This window comes from Ovis canadensis, chromosome 1, assembly GCF_042477335.2.
Source record: "Ovis canadensis isolate MfBH-ARS-UI-01 breed Bighorn chromosome 1, ARS-UI_OviCan_v2, whole genome shotgun sequence".
NCBI classification, from domain to species: Eukaryota; Metazoa; Chordata; class Mammalia; order Artiodactyla; family Bovidae; genus Ovis; species Ovis canadensis.
This window is the reverse complement of record NC_091245.1, coordinates 149,236,753-149,260,062: the sequence shown is the minus strand read 5'-3', so window position 1 is coordinate 149,260,062 and position 23,310 is coordinate 149,236,753. Positions and strand designations below refer to the sequence as shown.

At 37.8% G+C, this 23,310-nt stretch overlaps 1 protein-coding gene across 1 annotated transcript in view; it reads left to right on the top strand.

Annotated features, from left to right (window-relative positions):
• ROBO1 (roundabout guidance receptor 1) overlaps window positions 1-23,310 on the top strand; it is a 452,203-nt gene that overhangs the window by 408,973 nt on the left and 19,920 nt on the right. Inside the window, exons 21-25 of the mRNA XM_069578675.1 lie at window positions 2,711-3,046; window positions 5,206-5,313; window positions 8,117-8,261; window positions 11,559-11,807; window positions 22,103-22,509. Coding sequence (XP_069434776.1) covers window positions 2,711-3,046; window positions 5,206-5,313; window positions 8,117-8,261; window positions 11,559-11,807; window positions 22,103-22,509 — 1,245 coding nt within the window. The remainder of the gene's footprint in view (window positions 1-2,710; window positions 3,047-5,205; window positions 5,314-8,116; window positions 8,262-11,558; window positions 11,808-22,102; window positions 22,510-23,310) is intronic.

The window sequence follows — 23,310 nt, the reverse complement described above, 5'->3', positions numbered from 1 at the left end:
TAACTTCCCTTTTCTTCTCCCTAAGTTGGAAAGGAAATTTAATCAATATGTTCATGAAATATTAACCACTGTTTAGCAAATTAGCCTGATTCAAGTTATGTTCTCCATCCTTAGATCTCCACACCTCACTCTGCACCCAAAAATGTTTCCCAATATATGAAGGGAGAATGGAGGATATAAATTCTAGAATAAATAGCAAATAAGGAAAAATGAAATTCTGTAGAAGTAGTTATCCTCATAAAAATGTGTGTAATTATATTTTTAGTAGATTGTAGTTATTTAGAGTATTTATTTTAAAGATTTTGAGGGCAAAGCAAATCAAAAGACCAACCAACAAATATATAGTCTGAGGGATCCAAATTTTTAATGGCAGTAACAACAACAATAAGAATAATTATATGATGACAAAAAATAATTTTAAATTAAAGCTAACTGAAATTCAAAAATGTTATTGTATAATAGTAAATTTTTGTAGGATACAAGAAATATATACCTTTTGCAGCTGTGTATGCTAATACTTGGAGAAGGCAATGGCAACCCACTCCAATACTCTTGCCTGGAAAATCCCATGGACAGAGGAGCCTGGTAGGCTGCAGTCCATGGGGTCCCGAAGAGTCAAACACAACTGAGCGACTTCCCTTTCACTTTTCACTTTCATGCATTGGAGAAGGAAATGGCAACCCACTCCAGTGTTCTTGCCTGGAGAATCCCAGGGATGGCAGAGCCTGGTGGGCTGCCATCTATGGGGTTGCACAGAGTCGGGCACAACTGAAGTGACTTAGTAGTAGTAGTATGCTAATACTAATTGTGTCTTTGGGGTTCAGAAATATGTGTGGTGAATTACTTGATAATATTTCATGCTAAAACATGACAGTAAACTTTGGATGTAGAGTATGCAATATTTAAAAGAATAAAATTGTAAGTAATTCTTAAAAAAAAACCTTTCAGCACGCATTCACAATATAGGAAATATTAGAAGAGTCATGAAGAATCAAAATATATGACTATAAAAATAACCCATGGAATTAAGAAAAAGGAAAATAAAATATGGTGTTTAAGTAAAAATTATGATGTACCGTAAAGAACAAATTGTAGTCTCCACTGAATTTGGATATGAAAATGATGCAATCATGTGACCAAGTCCCTATTCTTCAGAGGTCGGTGTTCTAGTTATCTAGGCAGAGAAGTGCTCACATAATTATAAGTAAAAGAAAGATTATGCTGAGGCCAGTAAGAGAAGAAAGTGACAACATTTTTGTAAATTAATATGAAGAGCTGAGTTATCCAGCATGGTAGCCTCTGGCTTCAGGTGGCTATTTAAATAAAATGTCATTTAAAATCCAGTTCCTCATATGCACTAGCCACATTCTGAGTACTCAGTAGCCACATGTGGCTATTGTATTAGAGAGTACAAAATAGAACATGTTCATCTCAGAAAGTTCTGTTGGATAGCACTCATATGGAAATACTGGCAAAGAAAAATGAGATTGCCAAAACTATATTGCCATTAAAAATATTTTAACAACTCTTACATGAAGCTTAATACCTAAAAATTAGAAATAAAATTACTAAAAGCCAGATTAATTAAATACCTCTGATCCCTGATCTTTTGTTGTTAAAATACAAGGTAATTGAATTCATTAGAGTAGAGAAGTTGCCAATTTTTCTTAAAACTATATTCATTTTTACATCTTCAGTAGTAGCCATATTAATTCATCAATTCTTACGATTTAGTCGAAAACTCATCCTCAAGGTGAACTTGTTAATGTTGCAGCCACTATGCATAAAATAGTGGTATTTTTACTATTATAATGTAACTAAATTTTTATTTAATATTTTAGTTTTAAATGATGATTTTAGTTCTTCCTGCTATTTTAATATTTTCAAATGCAGATCTTAAGTATTTCTGTCTCTTAAATTAGAGTGAAATTGAAATATTAGACAGATTATTACAGGTGTTATTTGATTAAATTGCCCTGGGTACTATGATTCATTTGGCCATCATTATTGTCATTTTATATATCTTGAGGTATCATTATGAACCCATACAAAATGACTATATAATAGCTTTTCTTGATAATGATTATCTTGCATGACCAAAGGAAAAAACTAATAAAATTCTCCTGAGTATTGTTTACTATCACTTTACCTCTGTTCCTCATTTTTTTGAATAGAGGTATTTTGTACAATATTGAAATCTCAAGTTATCTGATCTGAGGGCAGAGGTTTTTTGGGGGAGGGAGAAGGTCTGGACTAAACCTATTGGCCTTGTTCTGTTGCTTTAACAGCTAGCTAGTAACTTCAAATAGTTCAATAATTCCAGATTAGAAAATATAAACTTGGCACATAAAGATATTCATGTATATATTCTGTTAGTGCCTTTCTCATTAATGTGATTGTTAAAGGAAAATTACTTAAATTGAGTTCATTATTTATAAACTACATAACACTAACTGAAGTTCAGAATTATTTAGTCTCCATATAAATTATATGTCCTCTCTTACTCCCTGAATTTTTTTTTTTGAAAGAACATTTGATTCTGTTCTTTAGAAAGGACATGAGAATACATGGTCCTTTTTATTCATCGTATTTAAGCCCATTTATACTTTATATAACAATTTTACTGTGACTCGCAAAGCTTCTTACAAAGAAATTTAAAACGAATAACCATGCGGAATGACTTTTTCCTTTTCCTCTCCATTGCACGTAGCTGATTGTATAGCAAATTATAACAACCAACTGGATAACAAACAAACAAATCTGATGCTCCCTGAGTCAACTGTTTATGGTGATGTGGACCTTAGTAACAAAATCAATGAGATGAAAACCTTCAATAGCCCAAATCTGAAGGATGGGCGTTTTGTCAATCCATCAGGGCAGCCCACCCCTTATGCCACCACCCAGCTCATCCAGTCAAACCTCAGCAACAACATGAACAATGGCAGTGGAGACTCTGGCGAGAAGCTCTGGAAGCCACCCGGACAGCAGAAACAAGAAGTGGCACCGATTCAGTATAACATCGTGGAGCAGAACAAACTGAACAAAGGTGAGGGGACTTGCCCTTATTCCCACCGTTTTCTGTATTGGCTTCCTCAACCCGTCAGCACCACATGCCAACGCTTGTCTGGAACTTGCGAGTGAGATCCGTCTTTTGTCACTAAGGTTTTCTGATTTCTTTGGTTTCAAAATTTCCAGTGTTGAAAAGTTAATTAGCACAACAATAACCTTGGAAAATTGATTTTATAATAATATATAAGTATTTCCAAATGGTTTTGAGATTAATTTAAATTTAATCGTAGGTGAGGGATTGCTCCGGACAGAATCTTTTATTCATAAGGCAGACGTACAGCCGTCACAATACCTCACCTTTTAAATAAATAGACTCTCCCATTCTTTCCACTCGAGAATGGAAGATAATTGCTTCTACATGGTCATATAAATGAGTGGCATTTTTATATCAAACTGAAAAAAAAAATAAGCTTGAACTGGAGAAGTGGTTCAATTTTTTATATTTCTCCTACCTCTTGTGGTTACTAAGACTGCTGCAATGTATGATTTTAGACCCTAAATTTCTTTGACCTGATTGAAGTCTGTCAGGATAGAACCTAACGTAAATTGAGTTCAGTGTTAACTTATAACTGCAGAATAGTATTTTATGGCCTGAGGGGAATGTTTCTCTATTGTAAAATGGGTGAGTCAGAAGGGATAGGTATTTGATTTCTTTGTAGTTCCTTTAGGTTACTGCTTTAATAACATGATTTACAAAGTTATACCTCTAGAAATAAAGGGAATGCTCTAATTTGAATAAGTGAGGACAGTTTCGTATGAGTGTCCCGGTAAAGGATACATTTAATTGCAGATAATTAGAAACACAGATTTCTTTTTTGTTAGGCTTGAGTTGGAAATGTTTTTTTCAAAGCTAAATGTATTACAGTTGGAAATTACCAAGAGATAGTGTTATATGTTTTACTTTAATAAGTCAGCCATCTTGCTTTATTCCCAGTTTAAGAAAACATTTGATTGGTATAATAAACCAATTCAGTAGATATTTTCTAGCCATTTTTTTTCTTGAAGTATAGTTGAGGTACACTCTTGCAGCAGTTACAGGTGTGCAATGTAGTCATTCACAATTTTTAAAGGTTACACTCCATTTATAGTTATATAATACTGGCTACATTCCTTGTGTTGAACAGTATATCCTTGTAGCTTATTTATATATAATAAAGGTATTAGTCCCTTACCTGTGTGCCCCTCCCCCTATCCTCTCCCTGCTGATAACCACTAGTTTGTTCTATCTGTGAATCTGCTTCTTTTTGTTACATTCACTAGCTTGTTGAATTTTTTAGATTGCAACTATAAGTGATATCAATGCAATATTTGTCTTTCTCCATGTGACTTTTTTCACTTAGCATAATATATGAGTTCATGGCAAAGATGAATAGGAGAGGTTCTGTAATCAGAGAGTTTACAGTGGGAGTTCAAACTATTGTCATATTATTCCTGCAGAGTATACGGTTTTATTGTGGACTTTGGAACAGTCTGACAGTCCTCTGTACAAATATTTCAGAGCTGTGATATATTGTTTATACTGCTTATAAACAGACTTGGTATGTCAAACTATAGTAAAGACACTGGAATGCAGCTAGACTGATAGACTATTACTCAGTACATTCCAGGGGTGAGTTTTTCACTCGGATTTTCACCTCTCCCTAAGCAAGCAGAAGTATTTGTGGAAGACTGAAATACTTCGTCTTCTTATCTGTATTTTTAATTAGACATAATCTTCCTGGCAAGTTTCAGGTTTATGTTTTATTATTTTTTAATGATTCACAGATATGACATTTTCTCAATTTATTATTATTAAAATTATTTTGTTACCATATTTTTAAAGATAAGAAGTCAAGCAAAGCTGACTTATGCCTTAGCTGATTTATAAGTGTTTTAAAGAAAAGAAATAGTCCCTGGTAGGATTCATTCACACTTATGTTTAGCCTGATTCATGTAAAGAAGACACAGAGAATTTGTAGTTTACATATCTTAAAGTAGACAAGTTTAAAGATCTTCATTTTTTCATGACGTTTCATCCTAAACACGTGTCCATCTTAGCAAGTAATCAATATGATAATTTAAAAGCTTAATCCTTGGTAAATGATTGAGGCACCAAAATAAATGTGTAACTTTTTTTTTCCCATCTGAAATGTCCAGATTATCGTGCAAATGACACAATTGCTCCGACTATCCCATACAACCAGTCATATGACCAGAATACTGGAGGATCCTACAACAGTTCAGACCGGGGAAGTAGTACATCAGGTAAGTAAGGGAAACCAAGGAGAAGGCCAATCTCTCCTTTAAAGAGCTGGAACATTCCTTTAGCTTGAATGCTAATGATCTGAAATATGACATGTCTAATCACTTTATATGATTTGAATCTTCAGGCATAGGTCTTGTCTCTGCAAAGTAAACTACTGTCCACTCATTGAACCATTTTATGTCCTATTTGGTAATGAAGATTGAGGCTCCTATTTTCTTCCTTTTTAAGGAGCTCTGTTAAAGCCAGAAGCATGACTGAATCTTTAAAGGCAGTTGAAACACTTTTTCCATTTCAGAAAAAATATAACTAAAAATATTGCACATCCAGTTAATCTGCTAACTGTGTTACCATTTGAAGGTAGTCTGTTAAAGCATATGAAACTTCAGCACACTTGAGTAGAATCAAAAGCCCAAGAGATAGTATCATGAGATTTAGGTACAATTGGAACCTGCCTCCGTTAATGATCTCTCTATCCCGTACTTAGTTCTTGCTCTAAAATCTCGTGAAGCAACCTCCCGACGTCAGTGTGTGCGAGCCTCAGAAGCCACACCGCGGCCTCTCCCCTGTGGTTTTCATGCTGTTGCAGCTGTTTGCCAGCTGTTTTCCTGATAGCGGCTGCAGATGGGAGCTTGCTGGCACTTAAGCCCTGTTTTTCTAATTAAAGGCAGTTCATTATTAGAACGAACATGTGGCAAGTCACACCACAATGAGGACAAAACCAATTGATCTTGACTCTAGTTTGTTTCTCCAGGAGAGGGTAGATATATTACTTCCTAGAAACTGGATTAAAGTTGCCAGTAGGTGCTTTTAGCCAAATGTTTCTACCCCTCTTCTGTAATGAATATGGTATTTGCATTTTACCATCTTGCCTTGATGAAGGCATGCTGATTGGGCATTTTCTAGCCTGTGTTTTGTCACTGATTGAAATTGTTTCTAGTTGAATTAAGGAGGTTAGGAATAGCTCTATACCTTTTTAGATCTACTCTTGTTTCACTATGTATTGTTTGATTGTTTTTTTAACAAATCTTATCAAATGACTTTTTATATTTTTTAAAGTAGGTAAACTCTAAACTATAAAATAGATACTGGAAAAGAGCTAGATTGACAGATTGTTACTCAGTACATTCCAGGGGTGAGTTTGCTATTTGGATTCTCACCTCTGCCTAAGTAGGCAGAAGCATTAAGCATTTCTAAATTAAGAGAAAATTTTCAAAGATGTCCTCTTGGGACAACTATACAATGTGTTTTTATATTTGATATCCCATGCCATTTCTTCTTTGAATTCTTAGGCACTTAAAGAGAAAAATGTCTTAATGAAAAAAAAAAAAAGATTCTAGGTTGTTATTCAATTGCCTTTCTCCATCCCTCAGTTTAGATACATAGATCCTAATGTTCTGCTGCTACGTGGTATTTAGTATTCCGTGAATATGTGGTAAAAAGGTCCCATGATGTGAAATCTGGTGGTAATTAGGGGACAGAATAAGGCAATTAAATGAAGTATAGGCGAGATTTGTGATGTAAGGCTTTTCAGGACAGGTAGAGTTGTTACAGTGGATGACTGCCAGGAAATCAAGACAAAGGCTGTGAATACAGTCAGCTCCTCAGTACACGCACAGCCATTCCAAGACAAGACAAGTGAGTGGAGGAAGAGAGAACAGAGGCAGAAGCCTGGCCATCATAACTTACAAATAACAGCCTGTCCCTCAGCCCACACCTGGTGCAGTAACAGACTAGTGCAAGGATGTCTGGCTTCACAAACACTGTCATTTGAAAATTCCCAAGGGACTTTTAGTTTATAAGTCTCATTGAATATATTCAGACCTGTTTCATATACCGTGTGAGTTGGATCTGTTTCAGAAAGGTGTTTTTTTGTTTTTAAAAAGAAGACAGTTTGCTGAATTTAAGGGCTCATATGAGAAAAATAATTATAGACTTATTGTCTGTAATCTATGTAATAATGTAGAATATATCCTATTGGAGGAGGAGGATAATGACCATTTTATCTCCAAATATCTTTTGACCTAACATTATTTTAAAATGAATATACCAAAATGTGCAGCTACCTATGTTTAAAGAATATACCAAATCTAATACCAGAATGTTGGGCAACTTGAATAATTGAGCTATTTTAAACTTCTAAGAATGTTCAAGCAACATTATTTCACTCTAAGCCATAATTTTATAGAAACAGTGGCTAAAAACACTTCAGCTCCTTTTTAAAAACCATTTTTCTGCTTCTTTTGTTGTTAGATATATTAGTTCTTCCAGCAATTATTTTCATCTGCACCTGTCTTTCTGACAAAACTAGTAATTTCATTGTGCCTAAAACGTTTCAGTGGACAAGTACAAATTATATATACTCGGTAATTTAATGCAACAGTGGAAATGTAATAGATCGTATCTGTATCATATTGTATTTTAGGTTCCAGCAATTAAATAATAGAAAGGCACTTCAGAAAGTATGTCTACAGCTCATTTGTTTTAGATGATAATCCATAATGCAATTAATTGCTGTAAGAAGATCACTATTAATGATATGACTTATAAAAATTCATTTATGGTTTTATTGCTCTTTCACTATTTATTTTGCACTTAAACTTGTCAGTATTCTGCATTTTCTTTTGTACAAAGTTCCGTTTAAAATTTAAGAAGAAAACTTTGTTTACCTCTGTATATAAATTATAAAATCATATTTACAGAACATAATCTGTGAATTATTAATAATATATGGATTATTAATCTGTGGATAATAGAAAAGCTTTAAAATTCAGAAATAAAAGTTGCCTTTTATTTCTTTCCAAGGGAGTCAAGGGCACAAGAAAGGGGCACGGACACCCAAAGTACCAAAGCAAGGTGGCATGAACTGGGCAGACCTACTGCCCCCTCCCCCAGCACATCCTCCTCCTCATAGCAACAGTGAAGAGTACAGCATCTCTGTAGACGAAAGGTAAGAGGGATTTGAGGACCAATGTAGGTGGAGCAATAGGATTCCCTAAACCAATATTAAGTAATTACTAAACTAAATCATCCTAGGAGACTGATTCTTAGGGTCCATGGACATTTGTGTCTGAATAAAACAATATCGATGGGTCAGCACGACTTAGAAACCCTCTTCAGTTTTGCAATAACAAAAGTAATTCGTATCTTAGAAGCTTCTTTTGGAACTCATAATCATGAGTCATGAATACATACACACATACCCATTCACATACACACACACAGTTTACATATTTATAAGTATTTAAAATTATATACATGTAATTAACATACATGATCATGACTATATATGAGATCACTTATATATCACTATGTTTGATTTTGTATTTTTCAAATATCAAAACTTCTGTTGTATATCTCTGAATTTTCATATATTAAGTGTATGGATTTATACCGCAGCTCCAGCATCCTGAAAACTGTTTGCTGTCAGATATTATCACATTCTGCTGAAAACTGTGGAAGTTTAAACTTTGCTGAATTGTTTCTCACACAGATTTAACTAGTGTAAAGAACCCACATGACAGCAATTAGAGAGTTAGCATGTTTCCTCCTCACGCCGGGGTCTGTAGAACTAGATATGGTACCACCCAACAAAACAAAAACAGCAGCTTCACTCGGGTGATCAGTGGAAGAGAACGCCTTTGATATAGAGAATTAACTCAGAAAATGCAGAATCGGCCCAGAAATAGTCTTTCTAAAGACTGCTATTGAAATAAAGACATTGTTCTTTCATTCTCCACAAAAACAAAACAAAAAAATAGTTTTAGAGTTCCAACTATGACAGGAAACAAAGTCTCTTTACTTTTATTTTCTAATCACTGGATTAGCAAATACTGAACCATTGATCCCCAGAAAAATGCAAGGGTAGGTTCCTGTAAGCTCTGGTTACATTTTTGTCAGTCTGTCAATACATAGACGGAGAAGGCAATGGCAACTCACTCCAGTACTCTTGCCTGGAAAATCCCATGGATGAAGGAGCCTGGTAGGCTGCAGTCCATGGGGTCGCTAAGAGTCGGGCGCGACTGAGCAACTTTAGTTTCACTTTTCACTTTAATGCATTGGAGAAGGAAATGGCAACCCACTCCAGTGTTCTTGCCTGGAGAATCCCAGGGACGGGGGAGCCTGGTGGGCTGCCGTCTATGGGGTCGCACAGAGTCGGACACGACTGAAGCGACTTACCGGCAGCAGCAGCAGCAGCCATTCATAGAACTTCCCTGGTGGCTCAGATGGTAATCTGCCTGCAGTGCAGAAGACCTGGGTTCAACCCCTGGGTAAGAAAGATCCCTGGAGATGGAAATGGAGATCCATACATAACCTTCTGTTGTCTGTGTTTTTGTTTAAAGACACCTTATTTAATATATATTGTTGATTCATTAACATTGAATTCCCAGCCAACAGCACTGTAAGTCATTTCTTAGCAAAGCTTATCTAATTCACATGTTTTCTCCACTGAGAGACATTATAGCCTTCTTGCCCTTGGGAACCCCAGACAGCCCTAAAGAAGTACACCTGGGGGTCGTTTTTACCAGGGAACTCACCATCATAAGGGCTTCCCTGGTCGCTCAGTCGGTAAACAATCTGCCTACTAGTGCAGGAGACCTGGATTTGATCCCTGGGTCAGGACAGTCCCAGGAGCAGAAAATGGCAAGCAACTCCAGTATTCTTGCCAGATTATACAGATACTTGCCTGTGTTGTTTAGGTCCTCATATTTTATTCTATAGGCAACTAAAGAACCACTTATTACCCTAAAACAGGTGACTAACCGGAGAGTGGTGCTCATTATAATAAAAAGCAATGTGAGGAATAGATTCTAGAGATTTTTAGAAGTAGGGTAGACTGTATTAGTGTTTTTCTTTACCTGTGGCGGATTCATATTGATGTATGGCAAAACCAATATAATATTGTAAATATTGTAAATACAATATTGTAATTAACCTCCAATTAAAATAAATACATTTATATTAAAAATAAAATTAAATTAAAGAAGTAGAGTAGAAATGAACTGGGGAACAGTTTAAGGTAGAAGAGAGGAATGTCAAAATGAGTACAACAGACATAGGAAACACAGGAGGAAGCTCACAGATAGTGGGATTTGTTCATTAAAAGAAGATATAAAGATGCAAAGAAATCATGTTATATGAGTATCAACTTTCCTGAGTTCTGGTAAACAAGGTAGAGAATAAATAAGATAGAAGGGTAACATGAACATGATTTATATAATGTACCAAGTTACTGCCATTCTAATTAGTAACTGTGTACCCTGAGGTAAAAGGGAAAGGAACAAATGTTCACCAGATTCATTTAGAGCTTCCACATAGCTCTAACTGTGGAGGAAAGGGGGCATTTTATAGTTTGTTGATTATTTTATTTATTGTGTTTTTCATTCACCATCCTAAATGCAAGCCAACTGTACTATATTTTGTGCTCAACCAACGAAATAGTGATCTATTATGATTTTAGAGGAAAAGTGGATTGTATTGGGCTAATAAGTTGATCTCCAATGTATCTCCCTCCAGAGGGATTTTCAAGAGTAATTTTTCTCAGAGTTTAGCGTATTGTCTTTGGATTATTTTCAAGACCATCCTGAATAGTCCTTTAGAGATCATGTTGAGTTGGAGGGATTGAAGAGATCAAACACATTTGGGGTTTACTAAATTAAACTTTGTTAGATTTCTTTATTGCATGACTTCTCAGAGCCTATAATGAGCCAACTGAATTGTAATCCCATGGAGAAAACTTTGTTATCTATAGCAATGCACACATCTTTATGACAGTGAGCTATTTTTTTTAAAAAAAAACAATACCTCCTCTGATTTTTTGGAAATTCTTATTTATTTATTCATGGCTTCACTGGGTCTTTGGTGCTGTGTGTGGCCTTTCTGTCTTTGTAGGGAGCAGGGCCTGCCCCCTAGTTGGGGTACATGGGCTTCTCATTGTGGTGACTGCTCTTGTTGAGGAGCATAGACTCTGGGTGAGGGGCTTCAGTAGCTCCAGCACACAGGCTCAGTAGTTGTGGCACACGAGCTCAATTGCCCAGCAGCGTGTGGGATCTTCCCAGACCAGGGATTGAACCCGTGTCCCCTACATTGGCAGGTGAGTTCTTAACCACTGGACCACGAGGGGCGTCCCAATAAGACCTTCTGAAGGTGGCCTGAAAGCAATTCAACACTAATATTTCGCTCACTCTACAGATAGTTCATTGGAACAACATGAAGTGAGTCTAAGTGTCCTTATGATTTGTTCTAGCTATGACCAGGAAATGCCATGCCCCGTGCCCCCTGCACGGATGTATCTGCAACAGGGTGAACTAGAAGAGGAGGAAGATGAACGAGGTCCCACTCCCCCTGTGCGGGGAGCCGCCTCTTCTCCGGCTGCCGTGTCTTACAGCCATCAGTCCACCGCCACTCTCACGCCCTCTCCGCAGGAAGAACTCCAGCCCATGCTACAGGATTGTCCCGAGGAGGTGGGCCATGGGCAGCACCAGCCTGACAGGAGGTATGGGGGTCATTCGGCTTCTTCACTAACAGATTGGCTCGTTTCCACTCCTAAGTGGCATTTACAGAATGCTCTTACCCGAAGTACTTTTCAGGTCACGTGGGCTTTTTTTCTAGTATCATCACACAGGAAGCCCTCCCTGGTAATTAGCATATCAAGTAATAGTCTTGATCAGAACATTAGATTAATTGATCCCAGTGAACTTGCAACCGTAAAATAATGTGCCTTAATTCTCACCCACTTAAGATAATTGCATTCATAAACACATGGAGACCATGTAGTAAATATATGGGTTGCTAATCTTTTTTTTTTTTAATCTTAAAACATCTTATTGACGACGGGTGGTTTTGTCTTTTAGTTTTTTTTATGCGTGGCCATGCCATGTCTTTAGTCTGTGAAGGAGAGGCTTTCCTCCTGTCTTTTCAAATTCAGACTGCAGAGTGATTTGTTCTTTAAAAGCTGTAATGTTACAGGATGAATTTGGCATATTCATTTTGTGTTGACTTCAGGTATCTTTACTTTGGTTGAGATGTTAGCTTACAGTCCTTTTGTCTAAGCTACTAATACAGTATGTTTCAAATTACTTTTTAAATTAACCTATTTCCTCACTGTCCTCCTCTGTGTTACAAATGGTACCCAGTATCTTCCTCCTGGCAAACTCTTCTTTGTTCTTTTGAAAAGGTCAACCTCTTTATGTTTCTTGATCATGATCAAAAATCAGCTTTGTGTGTGTGTCTTAGACTTTTTAACCTATGTATTCAGCATTGCCAACCAGCACGTTTGTTAGGCACAAATCCTTCACTTGTCACTTCTACCACATAAAAGCTATTACTGCATCATATCAGCACTTCTCTCATTGTTGATGATTTTATTTGTAGTATTTTATTGTCCTTGACATATTATATATATATATATATATATATATATATATATATATTATTTTCTCTATCCCTAATTTCATTTGAAACTGAGTATATTATTTACCCCAGAAGATCTCCCCTCAATATTCTTGAATGAATAACAGATTCTGGTTTATGCTGCTTGAATTCTGTAGATCAAAACAGAATTTGCAGTGCTTTGAACTATTCTATCAGTAAGAGGTTATTACCAAATTTAACTCATATACTCTGTAAAATGAGGGAAGTAGTTAAATTTTCTTCTGCGTGACAAGGGGGAAGTCGGATTGCCAGACATTTAAATTTAATGTTATTAACCCATGGAACTTCAGGAAGATTGAGAACAAATAAGACATCTCTTTTCCCTATTAAGGTCACAACCATCTCTGCTGCCACTCTTATTCAGAGAAAATGAGATGCTAATAGAAGCTGTTAGCTCTGAAATATCTCAACATTCTTTTCTCATTCTTTCAAATTACCTATTTCCTCAGCATCCTCCTCTGTGTTACAAATGATACCCTGTATCTTCTTCCTGGAAAGCACTTCTTTTGTTTTCCTTAGGTCAACCTCTTCACCTTTCTTGATCACAATCAAAAATCGGCTTGTCTATCTTGCCTTTTCAGCCTTTTCCTCTTGATTCAATCCTTTCTCCTTACAGTTAACCCTATTACTTTTTAAACTTCCCTTAGCCTCCCCTTTTTTATGCTGCTCGTTGTCTCTCCTACTCTGTAGGATTCTTTGATCACTTTTACTTTCCTAATTCTTATTCACACCTCAGTCCTCTGAATGCTGGCTTATACCATTCACTTCCATCAGGCTTCAGAAAGTAACCACTGAATCATCAATATAAAGCCTTCTCTTAGTTTTTCTCCATTATCTTACTACCATTTCCCAATTAAATTATTCACCAAGTCCCTTCATTTCTAACTCCAAAATACTCTTGATTTTGTTCCTATGTTTCCTTTCTTAGAGCCCCTCAGGCAGGCCCTCAGTCCTGGTCCCTTTAAATACGATTGTATCCCTGCATTGATCACCACTTACCTCACCTTCTCTGTCCACTCTCCACATTGTTTTTCTTTACCCACCAGTCTAGTAATGTTACTGCACATTCAGAGTCAAGTCTTACTATTTAGCCCTGTTTTAATCCCTTTAGAGTCCTTTTTCCTTTACTTACCTCTTCCCTCCCAACACTTCCACACATCTACTTTTCTGATTAGTCTGTTTGAAATTCCCTGAATTTACCTTGAGCTCACCAGCAGCTTGTCAGCAACGCCAGGAACCAGCCCACAGAAGGTAGTACTGGAGCTAGCAGCGGGGGTCAGGCTGCTCTTGCTTCCACGACTGTCACCAGAATCCTTAGTGTCCTCCCTGAGCACAGGTGTCTTGGTACATGCTGTTTCTCTTGATGGCCTGGCCAGCATTTCTCATCTTTCCAAGCTCTGTTCAGATGTACCACCTCTGCAACTTTCTTCTTGTTGCCTGGCAAAAATTTACTCATCTTGTTCTTTGCTCTTCGTAATGGTCTGTTCACCACTCTGTCGCCACAGTAATCAGGTTTTCATGTCGCATTAGCGCTGGCGATTTGTGTCTCTTTCCCTGTTTAAATCAAAAGCTCCTTAAGAGCAATACTTATGTCCTGCTCCTGTCATCATGTTCCACAAATGTTTCTTCAGTAAAAATCTGATAAGCGAAATCTTTTACTAGAGGAGAATGTGAAATTGACTTACTCGCTACTGTTTTAGGGGAGTGAATTCAAGGTGAACATGTATACTTAGGAAATGCACTGGGTATCTGTACCAAAATCCTCTTTGACTACATTCAGCCTGTTTTAAAAGGTATGACTTTCAGTCTATGAAGATATTAAGAATCGTATCTCCAGGATTGCTGCTGGAAATAACCCTAGGCACTAATAAGACGTAAATGAAAGCCCATTAAATAGCATGGCAAAAAATAAAATAAATAATAAAATGTTTAATTTGCCTGAAAATATTTTTGAAAAAGAAGTAGATGAAAGCCCATTAAACAAAAAACTATCACTGTTCTTCTATGCTGAAGGTGTATCCTACATGTTTACCCTAGAAATTTTTGAAAATACAGATAAAGTGAAAATACAAAAGTACCAATGATCTCTGTAGTCAGAAATTGTCACTGCTAAGTCCTCAGTTAAGATCTTTTCTGACCTTCATCTCTATATAATCTCATATTGCTTTGAATTTGTGATGTGATGATATATTTGCCAATATAATCTTCTAAAGTAGTTTTCACTGAAGAGTGAATTTTTCCATGCCAATTTAGATATTCACCTTAAACAAATGTGTACTGTTATTTATTTTTAAAATTCCTTAATATTAGACATATGAGTCATGTGTAGTTTTTTGATAGTATACATGATGCTATAAGTCCCACCTCTAGTGAAGTCTTTGAGTCAAGCCTCTTCTCAAACCCTTAGCCTATTCAGAAACCTATCCATTTAGTAGATGACTTCTGTTTCTTGTCACTCCACTAATGATACATTCATTAAAGACATATGGTTATTTCTCTATAAACTTCATTCCAAAGAATCAGACCCTTATAGCCAAGTACCTGTTCCTGCAGACTTTTACCGCTTGATGATCACACAGAGCAATGCACGTATCTCCAGCCATAAAGGCACTTTCCCACTTCCTCCAGCCATTTTCTCTTGTCTGTATTCTGGTAATGGTCCATAAGTGGTCTTGTTGCCTTTAGCCCTGCCCTCTCTTCATCCTAATCATCTTGCTGCAGACTGTGCCGAGGCATTTTCCTAAAATGCAACACTGATCAAGTCGTTCCACTGCTTAAAATCTCTCAGTGACCTCTCATTTCCCTTCGAATAAAGGCAAAATTCCTTAATGGAGCAATCAAGGCTCTTTGTGATCTGACCCCTGCATGCCTCCCCAGGCTTAGCCATTTTCACTCCCCTCCTCGCTGTGGCAGTTGCCTTTACTCCAGATTTCCAAAGAGTAAAGTGCTGGGACAACCAGCACTCTCAGCTATGTTGAGGTCTTTCCATTGGCCGTCTCATCTTCTTGAGACACCATTATCCCCTCTCTTTTGTGGAGCTAATACTTGTGTATCCTTTCCATCCAAGATTAAATGGAAGATACTCTACATACAATCTTTCCCTGATGCTCCATCTCTAAGTTGGAGCCAATTCTATATGTGCCCCAGATATCTTCTATCCTGGAGCTTGGAGAAAACTGCATTATCATTGCATGTTTAATTAACTGTTTGTTGCCTCCGCTAGACTATAAGTCCCTTTAGTCAAGGATTATGTCTATTTTATTTAACTGACTTTCTAGCATACTGCCTGAGTCCTGTTTCTAGTGCTGCCTATGAACAACACTAAAATGTCATCACCTAAAACCATTTTCTTTTACTTGCCATTCCCCTAGTCAGAAATTATGAAAGGATTCAACTGGGTAATTCATCACCAACCCACATGGCCTCTTCTGGTCTTTAGGGCTGTGAGATCTACTGCCAAGTTAGATTCTTCCCTCATATGTCTGCCATCTCAGGGTTCCATGGCCTCTCTCTCCACATGCAGTCTCCTCCTCCAGGGTCTCTCCGCCATAGCCCCGGCTTCTCATAACACAGGGATCTCAGGGGAGTGGCACTCCTTTCATAGCAGCAGCCTACTTATAAGTCAGGGAGAAGAAGTTGCCAGGCCAGCTAAGAGCTACATTCAGAACTGGCACAGTCTGACTTCTGCCATATGCTATGGTCAGAGCAGTTGTGGGATCCACCCAGATTCAGGACATAGAACTAAACTCCCACTCTTGACAAAGTGGAGAGTTAATTCTCATCCCAGAAGACCATTGTGGATAGAAGATACTGTTATGAACATCTTTGTAAAATACAGTCTGCCATGGCCTGATGGCATAGTTAGTTTATTAAATGTGAGTGCCTTAAAACTGAATCTTTCTATGTCTTAAAGTGCAAACTGTAAACCATTACCTAAGGTCTTGTTTCTTGTGATTCCTTTGGTCTTGAACCTAGAAGTTTCTTCACCATAGTTGATACAGAAAAAATGTTTAAAGAATGAATACATATTTTGCTTTTATGTTTATTGATTATGGACATTACAAATAGTGTAATGTACATGAATAAGAAATTACTGAGCTAAAACCATTATAACTGCAATATTTAGATAAGTATTTCATACTAGCATTATTGTGGATATTACAGTTTTGACATTCTAATGAGCTTCTGAGGTATTCCATTTTTGTCTAAAACTAGATAAACTAGATGACTAACATAATAGTAATCTTTCATCTCTCTTTTCAGACTATGAAAATAATATAATTAAATGTATTTGCATATATTGTTTTCAAAAGTATCTGATACTATTGCATTTATTGTAGTTACTATTTAGTAAAAAAAAATCTTTTGAAAGTAAATTTCATGTGTGGAATAGGAAATTCACTGATATCTTATTAGTATAGATGAGTATGATATAGTTGGAAGGAAAACAAGTCAAGGAAAATTAAATATCTTGTCTGTTAAAAACTGGGGAATGGTTAATCATACAAAATATTAACACTATACCAGTTTTAGCAAAAAATCGAAGGTATGTATTTTATCCCTTTCATCTTTTGCCTGGCAAATGGTTTATGGTAAACTATATAGATACCTGCTTTCATAAATTAATGGAATTATTCTCTTCTATCTCTTGGACATGTTTATGAAGGCATCATTTTTGCAGGAGCCTAGAGTATTGTGATTCGCAGCCATATACTTGTACATTATTTCAGAAGACATTGAAACCCCGCAGGGGGAGAAATTGAGGAGAGTTGAGGCTTATTTGTGGCAAGTCCCACTTGAGTACAGCATCTTGAAATAGCTTTTTGTTTTCAAATAGAATATATTACATATTTCAAACTGTACATGTTTATCACACGTTCCCTGGGCTTGCCTTATTTACAGATGGTTTGAATAAAATTTTCTGTCTTTCCCCAGCATTTGCCCAGGGTGTTGGTAGTTAAAAGCCAGTCCTCATTTAACATGAAGATGTTTTGGCTTCATATAATGTGACTTATCCTCATACAACAATGCTGACATCTTTTCATTGTGAAGTTGGCTGTCCTACATCCCTTCATTGATGGTCAGAATAGCTCCTTTTGTGCTAAAAAGTCTTACATGTATTTAAAAAAAGAAGTTTCTTGTGGTATTTTGGATGTGCTGGCTGACAAAGGCTGTAAATTGACTTTTAAGTATGGTGTTTTATTGCAATCCAAATTAAACAAAGGTTTTCCTCCTGTGTGTATTACATATTCCATATTGAAGCAATTATCCATTTTAATCTCTTAAATAACTTCAGCTTTGGTACATTGTTCATATTTCTTCTAGTACCACACACAGATATGCATTAGAAACCACCCAAAAGATGAAAAAAATAATATATTTTACTAAAGAACTGTGTATATGTATATATCAATATGTTACAGATGTACATACATCTGTGTATATGTGCATGCGTGAATCTGTACTGTGTCACGTCAGTCGTGTCCAACTCTTTGTAATCCTCCTACGCATGGGACTCTCCAGGCAAGAATACTGGAGTGGGTCGTAGTGCCCTCCTCCAGGGGATCTTCCTGACCCAGAGATCGAACCCCCATCTCTTACATCTGCTGCATTGGCAGATGGGTGGGTTCTTTACCGCTCACACCACCTGGGAAGCCTGTGTATGTGAATATATATGTATAATAACACTGTACCTAGAGGAAAGGCCATCACCTTGGAAATGGAATGTGAGATTAAATTCTAAATTTTATACATACTAGTCATGGGAACATTGGCAAGGTCTTTAATTCCTCTGAATTTCAATATCTTCATCTGTTAAAACAATAATAAAATAAATACCCTGGAATGCTGTTGTGAGAATTAAATAAGCTAACATTGTATAATACTAGCTGCAAAGGAGGTGCTCAACCAGTTAGTTAATTATAGTAGTTTTAGTAATCCTTCATTTTTAATGCTTTCTATTTGTGTTAACAAAACATGTTTTTGAAGTGTTTCAGTTCATTGGAATAAACAGCACCAAACTTTTTTCTCCAAACAACTATCATGCCGCCCTAAGCACTGTGCTGTATTGAATTTCCCTTTTCCTCTCTGTAGCAGGTCTGCAAATTAGATCTTGAGCAGAAACTATATGGGTTTGTTTGTATGCTTTCTTTTAATTTATTACTCGGTCTTATTAATTTTAAAACTATAGTCATACACATCCAGATTTTTTTTGCAGACTGAACATGTCTGTAGCCATGGTGACAAGGAGTAAGTAGTGTGTTCCATTTTTAATCACTTCCTTTCTTGCTCTTCCCAGTCAATTCGCCTAAGTGCTAAGGCAAGGATGAGGGTACATAAAAAGAGTAAAGTGGACGAGGATCCAGTCTTCTTCTTGGTCAGCCCTAATGTCTATTCTGTCTCATCTTGCTCTGTGAGCATCATAAGGATGGTGAGGGAAGGGGGCTGGCACCAGTTTCCACTGATGAATCACTCTATCCTGGACAACATCTGTAGACGTGTGTAGTCCTTGAACAATTTGGCCACATCTTCAGGTAGACCACCAGTCAGTGGCATTCATACTCTGTCTCTGCTAGTCTCCCAAGCCATAGGGTCACCAGAGAACACTAAACCCTAATCTCATCTACCCTCCAGCACCAGTGCTTAGAGTGGCAGGCTTGTTTTTCTTTTTTTGTCATTGTTTTGTTTTTTTAAACATTATTGGAGTATAATTACTTTACAATGTTCTGTTAGTTTCTGCAGTACAATAAAGTGAATCAGCCACGCTGCTGCTGCTGCTGCTAAGTCACTTCAGTTGTGTCTGACTCTGTGCAACCCCGTGGACGGCAGCCCAACTGGCTCCCCCGTCCCTGGGACTCTCCAGGCAAGAACACTGGAGTAGGGTGCCATTTCCTTCTCCAATGCATGCAAGTGAAAAGTGAAAGTGAAGTCGCTCAGTCGTGTCCTACTCTTAGCGATCCCATGGACTGCAGCCATATGTATACATATATCCGCTCCTGCTTGAGCCTCCCTCCTTCACCCCCAACACACCCCTCTTGGGCATGACAGAGCACCAAGCTGAGGTCCCTGTATACAGCAGCTTCCCATTAGCTTTTTACACCTGGTAGTATAAATGTATCTATGCTATTCTCCCAATTCACGCCACTCTCCCCTTACCCCACTGCATCCACGTTTGTTCTCTACATATGCATCTCTGTCCCTGCCCTGCAAATAATTCTGCTGTACCATTTTTCTGGATTTCGTGTATATGCATTAATATATAATATTTTTACCTTTCTGACTTACTTGACTCTGTATGACAGACTCTAGATCCATCCACATCTCTACAAATGTTCCAACTTCATTCACTTTTATGCCTGAGGAATATTGCATTATATATATTTACCATATTTTCTTTATCCATTCATCTGTCAGCAGACCTTTTGGTTGCTTCCACATCCTGGCTATTGTAAACAGTGCTGCAGTGAACACTGGGGTACATGTGACTCTAGCCTCTTTATTCTCAGGAGCTCAGAATTTGATGAAGTGTTGTCATGACCTTTCAAAAAGAGATTTCCCTTATATTACCTTTTTAACCTTGCTTAGAGGAGGGCATAGGAACCCATTCCAGTATTCTCGCCTGGAGAATCCCACAGACAGAGGAGCCTGGAGGGTTATAGTCTATAGCGTTGCAAACAGTTGTACATGACTGAAGCAACTTAGCATGCAACTTCATTTAGACAGCTCTTTGTAACCTTGCTTAGATAGCATCACCAACTAAATGGACATGAATTTGTGCAAACTCCAGGAGATAGTGGAAGATGAGGAGCCTGGCATGCTATAGTCCATAGGGTTGCAAAGAGTCAGACATGACTTAGCACCTGAACAGCAACAAGAGCACTGACTGAAACTGTTGAGCACATCACTAGGTAGTCCTCCAGGTAGGAATCACTATATATGTTCCCTGTTTTTCAGGCACTTTCCCAATTAGGAAATCTCTTGGCATTCTTCCCATTTGGGAATAACTTCTTTCTACAAACCTTGCTTTCCACGAATGTCTAAGTACTCTCTGCCTTCTTAGTCATCTTCTGTTCACTGTGTTTGATGGTGCAAGAGGGGAGAAGAAAGACTGCTTTTAACTGAGGTTCTCTAGATCTGTGGAGAGAAGGCTGAAACCAGTTATTGTTAACTCTGTGAACTTAAATCCAGAGCAGCAAGAAAAATACCTGTAAACATTTTGTTAAACAGATAGGAGAATAATGGTAAAAGTCATATACTTGAAAATAGCTAATAATATTTATAAGTGAGCAGTTTGGAGAAAAATTACTCTTGGCTATTTCTTTAATAGAGTAAAATCTGAAGGCAGTTGTATCATATGTTCAATGCATAATATTTTAATCCTATAAAATTCTACTCTCTGTAGTCAAAATGAATGTGTCCATTCGCTTGCAGTGGTAGGAGAAACCATGAAGGAAAGGGAAGGGAACACGTTTATACGTTTATGGAGCAGCCTGTTTCGGAACTAATGTCTCTGTCTTTGGTCATTATAAGCTGTCAGTAATATTCCATAGAGAGCATGTGTGCATGCTGAGTCATGTCTGACTCTTTGCAACCTCATGGACTGTGACCTATCAGGTTCCTCTGTCCATGGGATTTTCTAGGCAAGAATACTAGAGTGGGTTGCCATTTCCTCCTCCAGGGGATCTTCCTGAACCAGGGATCGAGCCAGTGTCTCTTGTGTCTCCTGCATTGAGCCAGCCAGTGGGTTCTTTACCAAATGCACCATCTGGGAAGCCCCAATATTCCATATGCCTTAGGACAAATACATAGGTGTCAATTTCAAAATAGGTATTGCTTACCACTTTTTTCACCCCTTTTTAACTGAGCATAACTGAACAGGGAGGCCTGGTGTGCTGCAGTCCATGAGGTGATGAAGAGTCGGATGTGACTTGAAGATTGAACAACAACAACCGAAAAGATAAAACATAAGGAGACTTATCCATAGATGACTCTATTTCTGTTAAGCTTGAATCAAAAGGTAGCCCAGCTTTCTTAAAAGTACCTCTGGTATTGAGATAAATTTCTTACAACTCAAAAATTTAAGCGTGCCCCGATTTCCCGTTGTTTTTCCTGAACAAATGAGCTCCACGGAAGCAAAAATCTAAAGGGTGTACTTGTGAATTTAATGGCAACTCACTCCAGTATTCTTGCCTGGAAAATCCTATGGACAGAAGAGCCTGGCAGCTACAGTCCATAGGGTTGCAAGAGTGGGACGAGACTTAGCGACTAAACTACCACTGTGTGAATTTCTCGGTTAGTTTACACTTTTGTGTCCTATGTAATGAGCTAAGCCATGCCTGTTTATTCATTTTCCTACAGACGGCAGCCGGTGAGCCCTCCTCCACCTCCAAGGCCGATTTCCCCACCCCACACCTACGGCTACATTTCAGGACCCCTTGTCTCAGACATGGATACGGACGCACCAGAAGAGGAAGAAGACGAAGCCGACATGGAAGTAGCCAAGATGCAGACCAGGAGGCTTTTGTTACGTGGGCTGGAGCAGACCCCTGCCTCCAGTGTCGGGGATCTGGAGAGCTCTGTCACTGGGTCCATGATCAATGGTTGGGGCTCTGCCTCAGAGGAGGACAACATTTCCAGCGGACGCTCCAGCGTTAGTTCTTCCGATGGCTCTTTTTTCACTGATGCTGATTTTGCCCAGGCGGTCGCAGCGGCAGCGGAGTATGCTGGTCTGAAAGTGGCCCGGCGCCAAATGCAGGATGCTGCTGGTAAGTCGTCCACTTCTCACCAAGCTGGAGGAGAAAAAAAAAGAAAATTCTATATGTATTTGTCAGTTGCTGATTATCTCCATAATCTTGTGTCCTGTATGAAATACAACTGTCACCACCCTGGTTTTTGACTGCCAAAGTTTCCTAGGTGACTCAGACAATAAAGAATCCACCTGCAATGAGGGAGACCTGGGTTCGATCCCTGGGTTGGGAAGATCCTCTGCAGAAGGGCATGGCAACCCACTCCAATATTCTTGCCTGGACAGCCCCCAGGGACAGAGGAGCCTGGTGGGCTACAATCAGTGGGGTCGCACAGAGTCCAACAGGACTGAGGCACTAAGCACGGCACAGGAAGGAGACCAGGGTCCAAGATTATGATGTATCATGCCTTGTCCCTTTTTCTTGACAAGACTTTTTAAATCTTCTATTTTATTTAATAAATCATACGTAATGTGAGTGAAGCTACCTGAAAAGTCTTCATTTTTAAGATAGTCTTAGCAAATATAAGTGCAGCTTCTTTTGGAATGCCTGTGATCAATTAAATTGAGATTGTGTTACATAAAAGTCACCAAAATAAAATTAATTGAGGTAGTTCACTCATCCCATTTAATTAGAAATTGTCTAGGAGAAATAGATAAATGTCTGGGTGGACACTCAACTGTTGGAAAGTGGGCTATTTCTCCTTAACCCCCATTCTTTTCATGCCTCTCAATTAGAATACTAATTTAATTGAGAAAATATAAAGATATTTATAATATATATACTTTTGTAAGCATAACTATGTTCTATGCTTAAACTAAA